Here is a 12,561-nt window from a genome sequence, read left to right as displayed (position 1 = left end):
GAGAATCCTGTCTGGAGAGCCATGTCCGCTAACCAGGAAAAACATTCTGCTCATCGCTCCAAGTCATGTATACGTGTATTCGTTTTGACGTGGCTTGAACACTTCTATCCACACGGAGAAGCCGGGGCTGCGACTTGCAAACCACTGCTAGACGAGCGCTACAGAGCACAAATCGTCCAAAAGTGCATGTTGTCGGTCTCATATCTTTGTCGTGAATCTCTGTACTCTTAAACAACTCATGTGTGGAACAGTATTAAGCATTTGTTCACGCCGAACGGCTCGAGAGCGGCGTGGACACCGCTGTTAGCAGTTAGCTGCTAGTTAGCTTTTAGCTGCTCGCTGTAGCGCTAAGAGCGTAGCGTCCAGGTTAACTATTGACACATGTTACCACCGAGAGTGAGATACATGTCTGGGCTTTCCTATGAACCATTGTCGCTACTGGTGTTTGTATCACAGGTTGATCAGGACGTCTCACGATTTGCCACAGCTGATTGACCTCACACTGAGCTCGGGCTGGATGTCAACGTACTCTGCAGACTGTTTGACCAGCAGGCTGTATGTCAGTGTACAGTTTTTACACCGACTTAGCTTCAGCTTAATAACGATGTATGCGGCTCGGAACGATGGCTTTAAGCGACCATTTGAACAGTGCGGAATGAAAAATACCCGATGGTAACCGGTGTCACAAGGTAGCCTGGACGCTGCGCTACAGCGAGCAGCTAACAGCTAACATAAGAGCTAAAAGGGGTCTCCACGCCGCTCTCGAGCCGCTTGGCGTGAACAAATGCCTCAGCCTGTTCCACCCATGAGTTATTTGAGAGTACAGACATTCACGACAAAGATATGAGACCGACAACATGCACTTTTGGACGATTTGTGCTCTGTAGTGCTCGTCTAGAATACACATATACATGACTTGGAGCGATGAGCAGAACGTTTTTCCTGGTTAGCGGACATGGCTGAGGACCCCTCTCTCTCCAGACGGGATTCTCAAACCACACCACCAGCACACCTGGGACCTTCGCAAGTTAAAATGAACGCCAGTCAAATTCATAACTAAACCAGAGCTACATGAACAAATGTCAACAACTGCAGCTAACAGTTAGCTGAGCGGGCTTGCTGGTTGCCAGCAACATTCCTGTACAGTGTACAGGAATCAGCGCTGCTAGTAAGGCAGAAGTAGTAGACCCTCATCGAGCACACTCCTGTAACCAATCATGCTCTTGACTGAGGTTAGGACCTCCTACCTCCTCATTTACATATGGACACAGAAATACAGAAATAAATATATGTAGGTGAAGAGAAATACAGAAATAAATAAATGTAGGTGAAAAGAAATACAGAAATAAATAAATGTAGGTGAACAGAAATGTATAAATAAATAAAAAGCATTTATTCTTTTATTTATACTTTTAATTATTTATTTATACATTTATTTCAGCATTTATTTATTTATTCATTTATTTATGCATGTATTTATTTCAGCATTTATTTATTTATACATTTATTTCAGCATTTATTTATTTATTTATGTATTTATTTATGCATTTAAGCATTTATTCATGTATTTATTTATGCATTTATGGATTTATTTATTTATTTATTTATTTATACTTATGTCAGGTTTGGTCCTCCATATCCTAAAGACTAATCAAAATATATGGGCACAAAATATTGGACAGGATATAAGATAACATTTGTGTAGTTTCACTACGTATACAGCCATTCACCCACTCCCTTCCTCTACACATTAATAATTTATTCTAATCTAGGAGATTGTGATGAGCCAAACAATGTAGCTGAATATAGATTACATGCATATAGTTTTCCTTTGAATGAAGTGTGTGTGTGTGTTGTTTGTGTGTGTGTGTGTGTGTGTGTGTGTGTGTGTGTGTGTGTTGTGTGTGTGTGTGTGTGTGTGTGTGTGTGTGTGTGTGTGTGTGTGTGTGTGTGTGTGTGAACTACAGGTAGACAGCTAAAACAGTTAAATGTAAACGCTTTTCTTTACGACCGAGGTTGTACTCAAAATTTCTTGTGGAATCTGGAAAACGATGAAACATATCACGAAAAAAAAAATTGCGATATATTGCTGTATCGATTTTTTAGCACAGCCCAGCCCTAATCATAACACTGTTAAATGTTAATGTTAAGTGCTGACTTTCACCTTGATGCCAAGCGAAATATTTTTTTACATGATAGGAGTCATATGGTGATCAGAAAAGTCACATTGTATATTATTACACCAGATATGTATATTTTACAGAAAATATAGCACTGTGTGTTTGAGAAGCAAACTCCCTCCTAAAGATGTCTGAAAGAATGCAGAAAATCTCTTCTCTGGTGCTCTGTCAACTCAGTCTGGACAGCTGAGTCTGAATATGTGGTGCAACTGTGTGGCTGTGGATACATAAAATGCTATTTTGTTGTTGCTGTTTTCCTGAGCTGTCTGTATTTACTTAATGAATGCATTTGTTAATGGAAGAAGTATGTGAGAGGTGGGACATTGGTAGCCACTGGGGGATGTTAATCCTCCTGGGAACGCCAGGTGTGTTGACAAGTGTGGTGATAAGAGACATGTTGTTACATAAAATGTGACTGAACTTGGTGACGTTAATTTTCAAATTGCCAAGTTAGCAGTACCCATACAGGGCTAACATGTACACATTCAGTCATACAATGGGACGTTTTTTCTCACTTGACCTGAGCTGCAGGTGTTTCTTTGGCTGTTTGAGGGCATCAAAAAGTAAAAACATACAAACTTCACACTGAAAGAATCAGTCTTCTCACTGTGAGGAGCTGCTGCCAATCAAATGGTTTTAATCTCATGAAATAATTCACAAAGCAGCCAGTCTCTTACCTGCCCTGGCCCCAATCTGTTATTAATTTAACATCCTTTTCTGTTCCAATCCATTATCCACCCTTCTGTTGCTTTTTTTGGAGTCATGCTCTAAAGCATTTTTAATTGATCGGTATTGGCTGTATAAAGCACCATTCATTTCCAAACCATTTAACTTATTGTTTTCTGTGTTGCTGTAAAAAAGGAGAGTGTCGCTTGTGGCTGTTTTTAATATGAATATCACAGGACAGTCTGCTGCTGTTATTATTCTAATTGGGATGTAATAAGGTTGTAAACACAGTGATTAAACAAATACTCTTTGTGTTGCAGTTTGTGTGAGCACTCTAGCATTATGGGTAAAATAGCATCAACTGATATTTAATTTACGAACTCGTGTGCTGCTGGCATCTCCCAGGTTTTATGACTCAGATCTTTGCATAATTTATGGAGCATTGTTTTTCATCTGGTCGCTTGATCAACCAGATGACATGGCTCCATACTGTAAATGAGGATGGGGAGGAACCGCTCAAGATCTAATACAGTGCTTTTGTTACACTGATGAGTCCGCAATTTTCATTAGCTGCACAAAAGGGGGTGGGGGAGGGGGGGCTGGGAGGAGATTCATGGCCACGTCAAATCTATTGAATGCTGAATGCCCATGATTCCAAGAAATTCTGTGTCAAGAACCACTTTACACAACCTGGATACGTTTATAGTACTATAACAAAGGCTCTCAATTTTCAAAGTCCAGAACTGTGAATGTAAAAAGCAAGGAAAATCATTACATGTGTCTAAAATGTCCTTTACAATGTTCGATTATTGTATTGAATTGTTGGAAAGGCAGGTATTTATATTATTGAATCCCATTTATATCAGTGAGACTAAGCTAAATGAAAAAAACCTCTCTGTTTAATGCAGTATGGTTGACCACACACTCACACAACACAATGAACTGGGTCACAAATCTCTAATACGACTTTCACACTGGACAAAAAACCCACTAAACCCACAAACATCTGGCTTTTGTCTTTAATGTAATTGGGTACAATCAGCATTTACTCTCACTTCAAATGACTGCAGCAGTCACCAGTGCTCATCAGCCTATAACAAGGCTTGTGTCAAGTGTGTTAAACACACACAGCGTCTGAGTCAATTTACACAGGTCAGGGCTATATGCGAACAGCAGTGGTGTGAGTGTGACAACTTGCTGTTGAAGAGACAAGAGAAGGAGAGAGCACAGCTGGTACTGGGATATCAACACAGCCAGAAAAAAAGTTTCAAAAAACAAAAGTTTCAAAACTTATAGTCTGAATCAACATGATCAATTTACCAATATTTTTGACAACAGTAACCCACAGATAGTTGCTCGTTTGAGTAACTTTGATGAGTTTGTCCAATCCTTTGGCTTATGCTTATTTCATTTCCAGCATCTGATAACCACTGGAAAGTCAGTCATTGTTAACATTCATGTGCTCTCTAGTGTAGCCTTTCAAAATGTTACAAAGGTACAGGGGGCTCAGAAGTAGTTGACTGATAGATTTTCATTTGTGATTAAAAATTAGGGGGGATAGGCAACAATGTTAGCCAGACAGAGATTGTTGTTCACAGTTTTGGCAATAGTCAGCCAAAATAAATTGGAAAGTATAGGCATATCTGTTATCAGCTAAAATCAATTATGATTCTGTAAAAAAAACCTGCCTCAATGAGTTACTGGATATATATTTACACATCTGAAAAGTTTGGGCTCTTGTAATGAATAACGATGGGGCACAGTGATTTGCTTTGAGTACAACTTTCAGGTTTTTTACATGATTGTTCCAGCATTTACCATATCATGGTTCATAGCTATCAGTAAATGGAATAATTACTATGTGGCAGAAATCATTATCACTGTATTTACACCCTTGTCTGCCACACATGTCTGTCCACTGCTAATATTTGTCTGTAGACAGTACTGAAAAATGTAACAGTCAAAATAAGAGATTGTTGAAGTGGCACATCAGTTGGATTATGTCAGCACATCTCGGCTTTTCTCCTTCTGGTCCATTTTATTTGCTCCAGTGCTTGACTGTGCAAGTGTTACATATTTAACAGACACTGGTTTCCGCTCAAAAACGCTCCGCTGTCAGCTATCAAAGAGAAGCACAATCCACACCTACACTTAACAGCTGGAAAACAACAGTAACGTGTCATTAATTCACTGCTCAAGTGGTAACCGTCTCACATCCACACCCTCTGTTCGACAATTTCAGCTGTTTTGTGGAACTGAATGGATGTATTTTGACGGAAGACAAGACAAAACAACTCATGGGGACAAAGCAGCAGTACACAGTTTCATACAGGCTCAGCATGAAAGGAACATTTTGTTCTGATTTAGTGGTGGTCCAGTCTGGGAAGGTAGACTTTATAGTTGATTAGCATTGACCAAGTAATTGTTGTATTTTTCAGTCCAAACTGGGTTTGAATTAATAGTTTTGGTTGGTAAGATTTCAAGAAATTAGTGAAAAGACTAGGTTCAATGGCACAAACATGATAATTATCACTTTCTTTACCCCCCGCGGGGAGTCTTTTCACCTCAGAGACCGCTGCAAGCTCCACCTGAACTCTTACTTGAATTTTTCTTAAGGCAGGAGTTTTCACCTGTTTCCTTTGGCTCCAAACACTAAATTATAACACAAAAGATACTTTGTAAAATGTGTCAACTTTAACAAAACTTTCAAGAAAAACAATTTCACTCCTGGTTGGTATATTGGTGTGATTATGAAGAGATGTTTTCATTCTTGTTTAATCTGCTGCAGGGAATAGATGACCAGTATAAAGTTGATGTTTATCTTTATTCATGCTACCAAGCATCCAGTGATATTCCAATCTGTCTATTGATCGTGAAATTAATCAAAAGATCAGTCTGAATATTTGAAGTATTGAATTTACTCATTTCCAGGAGCTGCTAGGAGCAGTAAATTCTGAATAAAGTAATGGTCCTGCTGCTGGGGACATGTTTGGCCTTGAATAGTTAATAAAATGTGGTGATTTCTGTTATCGAGACAAGTCTGACAGTCTGTCAACACCAAAGCACATGAACAGGAAGAAGTGGAAAAAGAACTCGATGCCGGACGAGGGGCAATCGAAGGAACACAGACAGAGGAAGAAAGAGAGAGACAAGCAGTTTTTTTTTCTTTCTTTCAGGGAGCGCAAAGCCCCGGCACTTAGGGGATAAAGAACTGCATCTTCACTCTCGGTGTAATCCATAGCTGTGATTGCTTCATTCACCTCTCCCCACCCTAACTTCAACACTGTTTGCTATCATCATCATCAACGTTTAATCATTTCACCAAAGAAATATGATGGCAGAGATATTATACACAGATAGGCAAGTACTTTTATTCAGCAGAAAAAAGATAGAAGGAGTTGTGGTTCGATTGTGGTTACGTTATATGCATTAAGGTAGAGCAGAGTGTAATTGAACCCTCAGAGTTTCATCAAAGCGTTGTGTTGTTACTGAAAATACAGATAAATGAGACTCCTGGACCACTATGAGAGGACCGGAGAAGTATGAGAGATTTTTCTTCAAGCACTCAGTCTCTCGGTCAGCAATCTCTCTGGTTCCCCCTGTTCATTAAGTTTGAAGGCGCATCGTTGTTAGCCGTTATGTAAATGAGATGCGGCGTTCCCATGTCAACCAAGGGGAGATTTGAAGGGAAGCTATAGAGAGAAATAACTTCCCTCTTCCAGGTGGCTGGTTGTGCAGGTCTGAGTTTTCTCATGTGAAAGGGATCAAAGCAATCTTACTCAGCCCTCTTAAGGAAGATAGATGTACGAATGTGGGAAATCAAATCTGCTTCAAAAGGGAACACCACTGGGAGCTGGAGAGATGAGACGGTGGTGGGAGAATAGGAAACCAGTGTGAAATCACTATTGTTGTTGCACTGTAAGAGAAGAGAACACAGCTGTCTCCTGCTGTCCAGAGAGTGTTTGTGCAACATGTCTGTTGTTTGGGTTCAGTGGTGTAAAATGTGTCTGTGTGTGTGTCTGCACAGAAAGCAAATGGGTAAATACATACTGTACAATGTGTGTGAAAGAGATACTGAGAGGAAAAAGAGGGGGGAAATCACCCTTACAAACGAAGAAATGCTTATAGTATGACTCAGAGATATTGTCAAACATGCTTTGATATGATAGTGTTGAAGCTTGTGAGTCCCCTCCGGTCCCTTAAGCATATGCAATGAAAGCTGATTTCACAGCTTATCGCCTGCTCTGAGAGTAAGCCTTGTGAGGAAGGTGTGACATCAAATAGCTGAGACAGACAGAAGCTAAAAAACCTTTTCTGTTCCTAATACTGACACGTTGCCTTCCTTCAGCTCAGAGTGGAGGCTGTGTGCTGTGGATCTCTGTGTGCGATGCTCGGCAAGGCTCAACACACAATTTGCGTGATTTCACACCCAAGCTTGAATTGGCATATTTACTGTAAATCCTTTGGTTCAGGCACCACCATAACGTATGGAGCTCATACACTGTCTGTTCTTTTGTGCTGGTGACTGGTGAATTGGTGAAGCACGGTCATAACAAGTATGTTTTGTGTAACTGTTGTGCCGAATAAATCTCACTTAAAATCCTTTTCTGGTGTGTAGGGTTGGGTAGGTATCCAGTTTTCCAGTCCGTTGTATGAGCTCCAACCAGTTTGATTTTGACTGAGCTGGCATTTTTCAGGTGTAGGGCTGTAAGCGGAGAGCTGTATTGCAAAATAAGAGTCTAGTGTTTCAGCAGACAGATTTCATTTCTTAAAAAGGCTTTTTAAAAATGTCACTGCTGCAATCTTTTTTCCAACTTTTAGCTCAGGTAAAGTCTTATTGTATGTATCATTTTGATGTAAAACTTTAGAAAACAAAAGTAATGCTCAATTGTTGTTGTGAGACATAAAATACCATGCATTACAGTTGCCCTGATGGAGTGTAGTTCTGCTCCATGCTCGTCCATGAGCTCTCATAGTTCCACTGAGGGGCAACTGAACAACCTCAAGTAGTGAAATGCAGTATACCAGTCCGGTCCTAAGGTTTTTAATTAATGCTGTTATAATTTTTTTTTAAATTGGCACAACTCTACTTGTGTGAATAAACTATTCACCCACTATAGACTTAAATAGGTGCTTTTAGAAGTGGTTTAATATTCTCTCTCAACAATAGTTGTGGCTGGGTTCAGTTTTAAAATTGATTATGTTGGAGTGTGATCTTGATCTGATAGCACAGCATTTGCTTTTCAGGCAAGAGAAAGAAAGAAGCATAGTATTTGTTTACTTTTTTTAACAATTTTAAATTATTTTTGTACTTTTTTTTAAAGAAAGTTGTTTGCAGGAAGCTTGGTGTAGGTAATGAGTTAATATATGTATATTTGTCATAATGTAAGTGCATTAACTGTAATACCACCATACCACTACAGAGCAGCTCCTCAATTCATCCTATGCATTTGCAATATAAATACTTCTAATTTTATGATTCATCCAATCTGGATAAATTGTAATCCAACCTGGTGACAGGCATTAAAGGAGAACTTCGGTCGATTTAAACATGCAGCTTCATTGCTCAAGCTACCCTTGACTTGCCAGTACCGAAGACGCGAACAAATTTGGTCCAACCATTACAGAGCTCCGTGAACGGAGACTTAGCATTGAAAGCTAACAGCATGGGGTCAGAACTTTACACTGTGTTTTAAGCATCTTAACATGCTCCAAATCTCACACCAAAAGTTATGCAACATCGGCAGACACCTTAGCACACAGCACTGTAGCGTGTATGACTAAAAATGAATAAAAAAGTAGTTAAAACAGTGTGTTTGTGCAAGCAGCCACGTACCTGTTTGTTGACATCCGTGTGTTCCGGTAGCTAGACCAAACTAGTCGATCCGTCGAGCGTGCGCTTACTCCCTCACTGGCGGAGACGGAAAAGTATTCCAGCATTTTCGTGTTTATGTTCATAATGTACATGTCCATGTTACAGCCTGTCATGAGCCATGAGCCTTACAATAGCCTGTTAAGCCTGTTAAGTGCACACTCGGTGGATATGCTAGTTTGGTCTAGCTACCGGAACACACGTATGTCAACAAACAGGTAAGTAGCTCCTTGCACAAACACACTGTTTTAACTACTTTTTTATTCATTTTGAGTCATACACGCTACAGTGCTGTGTTGTAAGGTGTCTGCTGATGTTGCATAACTTTTGGTGTGAGATGTGGAGCATGTTAAGACGCTTAAAACACAGTGTAAAGTTCTGACCCCATGCTGTTAGCGTTCAATGCTAAGTCTCCGTTCACGGAGCTCTGTAATGGTTGGACCAAATTTGTTCGCGTCTTCGGTACTGGCAAGTCAAGGGTAGCTTGAGCAATGAAGCTGCATGTTTAAATCGACCGAAGTTCTCCTTTAAGAGTAACTAGAAAGGACCAGTGTTCTCCCTAATGGTCTAGTTTGCATATGAAGGTCATATAGTGGTATTAGTGTTAAACTGAAACTGTTTCATATCCAGTTAAAAGAACAGGTTAATCATAGTTTCACTATATTGCTCTTGTTTAAGTACTTGTTAGCGGATGCAAGTTGGAGCTGTTTAATTTGTCAGCTAGATGTCTGAGGCCAAAACAGTAACCTGGCATGTGGGTAACAAGATAGACTGATTAGGAAAGGGTTGCCCAGATTTCATCTGAGTGCATCACTCAAAACTGGTTATGCTGTCATTGGGTGCACGCCAGTGATTCATGCATTGTTGGTTAGAGAAAGGGAAAATTGAGTGCTGCTTGCTCATCCACATGTATGGTCAATCAAACTATGACTGCATTATAGTAAATTCATTTGTTTTGGAGTAATCCAAGAGCAGCCACGTCCACTCAGATTGACTTGGATAATCCTGTGGATTATGTTATTTACTATATGCAAAATTGGATTGGGAGATTAATGTGTTCTTCAGAAATACACCTGATTATAAAGCTGTAGGTAGATGTGTGTGTATGTGTGTGTGTGTGTGTGTGTGTGTGTGTGTGTGTGTGTTTGTGTGTGTGTGTATTTTGGTCACAGCTGTGCATGCTTGTGTGCTGGATGACTCACTAAGACATGAATGAAAAATACTCTCTCACTTTCTTTTTTTTGTGTGTCCAGGTGGGCAGGCAATAAGGCTTGACAGAAGATGCGACGAGGGTGGTGGCTCGTCAGATGGATGGGGACAGGAATGGCAATCCTCTCTTTGCTTACCCACAGCTGGGGCCAGGACACAGAAGGTAAGAGCAGCCAGCCCTGAGGTGAACCCCCTCAGGCCTCCCCTCCTTCAGTTAACTGTTGCGGCAATGCCAAAAGGGAACTTGTAATGTTGAAAAGACAATGTTTAATGTCAGAAGACCAGCATGTTGGAAAAGCCTTTGTACAACAGTGTAACACTTTTAAATGATGTGCTAAACGGCAATGTGAACTGCTTGAATAGTTTTACAAACCCTCTCTAAATGGACTGAAAGTCAAACTCATTCTGGAATATTTGAAAAGGAATTTCTAGCTCAGAGGTCTTTATTTGCAAAACATGGCTATACATTTAGAATCGATTCCCACAACTTTTTCATAGTGCCTTTAAATAGTCAATCAGTCTGTTGTTGCAAATAATCCAATGTTGTGTTGTATTGATAAGAAAGATTGTTTTTCAGTCTCAGTTCCTAGAAATTATAGATTCAATTTAAGTCAGTACATAGTTGTCAACTTTTTATGAGAGTTCACAAAAAGATTTGATTTCATCGAATGGAGGGGGACTGTAGAGACGTTATTCCCAGGCAGTGTTGGGGAGACGTAAACTACATGTAGTTGAACTACATATCTTAACTACAATTTGCTGTAACTTGCTGGTAGTTAAACTACATTCATATTTTATGCTGCATCAAGTAATTCAACTACTTTAAGGGTCATTTTTTGTAGTTTAACTACTCAATTTACAAACTACAACTTTGACCAATAATATGGAATATTTTTTATTTAAAAAAAAAACTATATAATGTAAATTTTATTTAATTTTTCTTTGAAAAAAGGCATGAAACATGTCATGACATGCTAAGCCAACGCTGCCTCTGTTTGGTTTGCCCTGGCAGCACGCTAATACTTCACAGAGTGGGTGGGTCTTTGTGCCAAGGAAGGCAGTGCTCATATGGCACAAACACATCATGGACAACCCTCCCGCTACCACCGATGTGCCCCTGAACGCGCCAGCCTAACCACGGCCATATTTGAGCATGTACATGTTGGATATAGATGTATCTACAGACACGATATAGATGCATCTACAGACGCGATCTACGTCTTCACATGTGAGACCTGCAAGCCTAAAACTAAAATAATTTTGACTTTTTAAAACTTTTCCTCTCAAGTTTAGAGGCATAGTTCTTCTGGCATATGAATTTTTTGTAGGCTATTATAATGTGTTTCACATACACCATATGTTGATTTATTTAACGATGAGTTAAATGAGTATGAGTATAAGTAGTTGCTAAAGCTACTTTTTTTTTAGCAGTAGTTTTACAAACTACATTTCTCCAGGGATAGAAATGTAGTTTGTTCAAACTACTGCCAGGCTGAACTACATGTAGTTTTACAAGTTACGCTTGCAAATTAATTTCCCCAACACTGTTCCCAGGTGAGCACTCAACATTGCGCACTATGTTTCATCTTAAATAACTTTTCTCTTACTATCTTCCCTTTTGAAATCTACATCTTTTTCAAACAACATTTTTTAAATAGAGGGGGTAATTCCAGCTTTCTTCTTAAACAGTTCAGTGATCATGCTAAGAGGATTCTCCTTGTAGTTTCATGTTCAAGTTCCCACATTACAGAGGGAGTCTGCACATTTATAGTCTCAATTCACTGACTTTGTAACAGATGCCAGTTAAAAGTGAATGCCAGCAGAATGATATGGGCAGGTCTTTAAAGATGCACATAGTTCAGATCAATTTTAGGATCCCAATGCTGTTCCCTTATTAATCTCTAGAATAATCTCTTTTTGCCGTCATTAGATTAACATTTTAACTCGAGACGGTTGCCTCTTGGGTTTGAATGATATCTTGTTTCATGACTGACTGCTCCTCTGAAGGTTAGTGCCTTGTGAAAAGGTTCTGACCGCATTGGTAGATAAATGTTGTTGTTTGGAGGGAGGAAACCACTGACCCTAAACTTAACGGCTGTGGACCTCAAGTACAGCCCTGTGGAATATGGGCTTGTGGTTAATTTCTTTTTAAGACTTCGACTGTTGTTCATACACAGTGGCATTGTTCATCTCAAGAGTCTATATATCATATAGTGTAGGTTGACAATCAGGATAATGAGCTTTTTCATTAGGTTTACTGATCTTGGATTTAGATTTATCTCTGCTATCTCTGAAAGTAATGTTTGTTATATTTTTATAAGCTTAAATGAGGATAAATTCTTGCGATGTATCAGATTGGACAGTTTTGACATGTCATGACATGCTAAGCCAGAGATATTGTCTTTCGGCTTTTCTTTCATAAGTACATCCAAGAGCAGCATCTCACGTATGTATCCATGAGAGCGGAACATGAGAGGATTTAAATATAAACTCACAATATTTTCTTTAATTTGGAATAAAGACATTGTTTCTTTGTATGAACATTGTACTTTAAAGGTTTGAAATGTTCTGTTGTATCTGACTAATCATAGCACACATTACATACAGCACATTTCAAGAGACTGATATGTAGCT

General features: G+C 39.4%; 1 protein-coding gene across 9 annotated transcripts in view; it reads left to right on the top strand.

Moving 5' to 3' along the window:
• pcdh15a (protocadherin-related 15a) overlaps positions 1-12,561 on the top strand; it is a 261,181-nt gene that overhangs the window by 85,891 nt on the left and 162,729 nt on the right. For all 9 annotated transcript variants that reach the window (XM_030442377.1, XM_030442376.1, XM_030442374.1 and 6 more), the window contains one exon: positions 9,972-10,090. In XM_030442377.1, the coding sequence (XP_030298237.1) occupies positions 10,000-10,090 (91 nt within the window). In that variant the 5' untranslated portion in view covers positions 9,972-9,999. The remainder of the gene's footprint in view (positions 1-9,971; positions 10,091-12,561) is intronic.

Source organism: Sparus aurata, chromosome 15 (genome assembly GCF_900880675.1).
Source record: "Sparus aurata chromosome 15, fSpaAur1.1, whole genome shotgun sequence".
Classification (NCBI taxonomy): domain Eukaryota; kingdom Metazoa; phylum Chordata; class Actinopteri; order Spariformes; family Sparidae; genus Sparus; species Sparus aurata.
The sequence above is the reverse complement of the archived record's forward strand: the minus strand, read 5'-3'. Positions and strand labels throughout refer to the sequence as shown.